The 3,634-nt window shown below is 46.2% G+C and overlaps 2 protein-coding genes and 1 pseudogene across 2 annotated transcripts in view; 2 read left to right on the forward strand and 1 right to left on the reverse strand.

Annotated features, from left to right (window-relative positions):
* The window catches only part of LOC111405352 (probable metal-nicotianamine transporter YSL8), a 19,032-nt gene that overhangs the window by 3,066 nt on the left and 12,332 nt on the right, over positions 1-3,634 (reverse strand). The gene's annotated exons all lie outside the window — the stretch shown is intronic.
* Positions 1-3,634, forward strand: part of LOC111405354 — a 12,635-nt pseudogene that overhangs the window by 1,138 nt on the left and 7,863 nt on the right.
* LOC111405355 lies at positions 1,105-2,142 on the forward strand. The gene is made up of 2 exons (XM_023034191.1): positions 1,105-1,508; positions 1,599-2,142. Exons 1-2 carry the CDS (start codon positions 1,128-1,130, stop codon positions 1,683-1,685), a joined length of 468 nt encoding a protein of 155 aa, XP_022889959.1. The 5' UTR covers positions 1,105-1,127; the 3' UTR covers positions 1,686-2,142.

A 3,634-nucleotide genomic window follows, 5' to 3' on the forward strand; every position in this document is an offset into this window, starting at 1 on the left:
ATAGGAAAAGGCGGTAAAAACTGGTAGGGTTAGATGTGGGACACGTGTCCAGATCTAACGGTCGGGGTTGTGACTTTTGGGCTTCTTGCTCCTGTTACCTATAAATACCCTCCCCTCATTTTCATTTTTCACTTTTTACTCTCAGTAAACTTCTCTCGCTAATCGTCGGGATCGGACTTTGAGTTTTTAGACGTCGACTTTAAGGTAAGACCTCGAGTTTTTAAGTTATTCTTTAGGTATTTTTTACCTAGGTCAGGATGTCTAGTAGTAGCAGTAGCGACACTTCGTCCTCGTCATCCTCGAGGAGTAATCCCGAGGACATAGGATGCTCAATCATACCTATGGCTGTCCCAATTAATGCCCAACCTCGGGCACAAAGTATCCCGACCCCTTTTAGGTATCCCGAGGTCCCCTGTAAATTTAAAGAACATCTAGCAATATCGACGGCTAGGGAGCATGGGCTCATGCCCAAATGCGACGTTAGGACACCAGGGGTAGAGGATAGGATGGCCTTTGCTCGGGATGGAGAGTTCGTGATTTTTAGGGACTCACTAAAGGGGGGATTTCGATGGCCTCTGCATCCCTTTTTTGTGGCCTTATTGGTCGAGCATAATATGAGCCCTGGACAGCTCGTGCCAAATGGGTGGAGGATGCTTATCTATTTTTTTATAGCCTGTAGATACCTAGGAATTAACCCATACGTCGATCTCTGTAGGATGGTGTTCGACCTGAAACAGCTTCCTCAATATACTTGCTTTGCTTACCTTTCATCCCGAGGAGGATTTAGATTACCGAGGATGCCTAGCTCTTTAAAAGGTTGGAAAGAAAAGTGGTTTTATGTTATACCTCAGGATAGCGACCTCCCTTTTAGCCCTAGGTGGGTTTTGCCCGACACTCCTCGATTTTGTGAAGGCCAGGCCTATTTTGAATCTTTAGAGAGGCATAGGGTAATGTTAGAGAACCTCGAGCCTCTTGTATATGATATAGATGACATCCTCGGGGATGACGTTCTCGATCTCGCGGATGTGAAAGGCACTGAGGGTAGGACCTTTTTACCTTCCTCTTTACTGATCTGTCCTTGAACTTATAATTGTGCTCGTTCTAATGACTTGTTCTTTTTTGCAGAGATGACTTTTGATCCTTCAGCCCTTAGGCAGGCCGTGACCAAGAAGTCAAAGGCCCCTCAGACCCGAGCTCCAGGGCAGAAGAGGGGAAAGAAGAGAGCTCGGGACACGGAGAATATCAAAAGTGGCCCTGGCGAAACTTCTGCCCGAGGACATACCCCGACCACTCAGGCCACGGAGACTCCTACCGGTCCACCTCGGTCACATCCTCGGCCAAGGAGTACTCCCGAGGTTGTTGACCTCGAGGATGATATACGACCTATGCCCTCTTTCCAAAACCAGGAGCCTGACTGGTGTCCTCTGGTGTCAAGCATCGTGGACAAGTACAGGAAGGACCTTGGTTTTGATGAGGGCATGAAGGCTCTGGAATCCCTTACTCTGAAGGTAAGCTCGCCCAATCTACTTTGCTTAAAATACAAGGTTTTAAAAAGGTTTAAATGCTGTGATTACTTAAGCTCGGGTTACATGGTGCAGGCTCTGAGCATTGCTCGAGGCCTTTCTCTGAAAGGGAAAGATGAGGCCCAGAAAACCACCGAACTCGAGGACTCCTCTCGAGCATAGGAGAAGAGGATAGCCGACTTGGAGGCTGAGCGCTTTCTTCTTCAGAAGGAGCTCGAGGACTCGAAGAAGGATGTCTGGAGAGCTCGAGAAGAGGCTGGAACTGCCAAGGGCGAGGCCGAAGGTTTAAAGGTCGAGATCGAGCGTTTGAAGATTGATTTTGAGACTCGCCTGGCTGAAGCTCGAGGGGCTGCGATTGAGGACTTCAAAATGTCCGAGGAGTTTAACGGCCTTAAGGGAGAGTACGCCATGGGCTCGTACTTCCATGCCTTTAAGGAAGCTCGGGCATTTTTGAGATCGAAGCCCGACGCTAAGCCCGAGGATTTAAAGAACATCCCCGAGGTTGCTGATGGCCTCGAGCTTTCAGAGTCCGAGGAAACCGTCGAGGACCATGAGGTCGACGTTGACGGCGAGGACGTAGTGGAGGAGCAGGGGAGCACAGCCTCGGGAGAAAGGGCCGAGGACTTAGATTAGTTTTTGTTTGTTTTTTGTTTGGGCTTTGATTTTTTTTTTTTTTTTTTTTTTTTTTTTTTTTTTTTTTTTTTTTTTGTAATTTGAACATGTATTTTACTCGATCAAGAATTTTCCTTCTTGCTGTGTATTGTTATCTCGATCATGACAAACTCAAATAGCACGACGTATGATGGTTAAATAACTCGACGCCTAGAGTAGTTAAAACATCTCGAGGACTTAATTTGTGAAAAAATTCTGAACATTATAACTTAAAAATTTAACCCCGAGGACTCAAACTGTTAAATCATTTGGGAACGTGTGTGAACCCGAGCATTAAACAAGTACCTCGAGGACTAAATAGTAAAGTTATCTTGGAACATCCAGGTGTGAACCCCCGAGCACGTGGACAAGTTAACCCGACGACTAAGGAAGAGTAATTAATTCGACGACTAATTAATCTTCTCGATGATTGTGAATAACTCAATTTGAATTTTAAAACAAGTGATAATGCCGAGGACAGTGTAGGATGTAGTTTTCTAGATACTTAATACTCTAGGATTAATTTCAAGGGATGGTAGTCCCCGAGGTGTCCGAATAATTGTGACTGACCTCTGTACATAAGTTTATCCCGAGCTTTCACTTTCCAGCCTAGGACAAAAATACAAGGATATATGGTCGGGATATATGTCCTCGGTGTTTATATTTGTGCTGCACTATTGTGCTGATTATGAGCTCCAAGATTTTGGTGTTTGCTCGAGGGCAAGGCTTAAAAGGACTTGCTCGAGGCCAAGACATACATTGGCTTGTCAAAGATAAGGCTTAAATTGGCTCGTCAAAGACAAGGCTTAAAGGGGCTTGCTCGAGGGCAAGGCTTACATTGGCTTGTCAAAGATAAGGCTTAAAAGGGGCTTGCTCGAGGCCAAGGCTTAAATTGGCTTGCTCGAGGGTAAGGCTTAAATTGGCTCGTCAAAGACAAGGCTTAAAGGGGCTTGCTCGAGGGCAAGGCTTAAATTGGCTTGCTCGAGGGCAAGGCTTAAATTGGCTTGCTCCAGGGCAAGGCTTAAATTGGCTTGCTCGAGGGCAAGGCTTAAATTGGCTCGTCAAAGACAAGGCTTAAAAGGGGCTTGCTCGAGGGGAAGGCTTAAAGGGGCTGTTATACCCGAGGTTTGGATTTATTAATTGTTCGGACTGGACTTGGATTTATATTACATCCAAGCTGCCTACGTACCCAAACGGGATCAAGTCGAACGTAGTTCATTACAAAAGAGAACGGAAAATATGCATGGGCACGCAGGCCCGCTAAACTAGAAATAAAATGCAGGAAAAGAAAATCTCTTTAAAGGCGTCGGGAATTTTACTTGTAATATATTTTCAGATTGTCGGCATTCCAGGGCCTCGGAAGAGGTCTACCCGAAGTGTCTCTTAGGCTGTATGCTCCTTTGCGAACCTGCCGTATGACCTCAAAGGGCCCTTCCCAGACGGGCCCGAGCTTCCCTGGG

This window comes from Olea europaea, chromosome 12 (assembly GCF_002742605.1).
Source record: "Olea europaea var. sylvestris chromosome 12, O_europaea_v1, whole genome shotgun sequence".
Lineage (NCBI taxonomy): Eukaryota > Viridiplantae > Streptophyta > Magnoliopsida > Lamiales > Oleaceae > Olea > Olea europaea.

Coding starts and splice junctions, on each gene's coding strand:
- LOC111405355 (XM_023034191.1), top strand. CDS start 1,128: ATGACTTTTGATCCTTCAGCCCTTAGGCAGGCCGTGACCAAGAAGTCA. Junction 1,509..1,598: donor TGGAATCCCTTACTCTGAAG/GTAAGCTCGCCC, acceptor TACATGGTGCAG/GCTCTGAGCATTGCTCGAGG.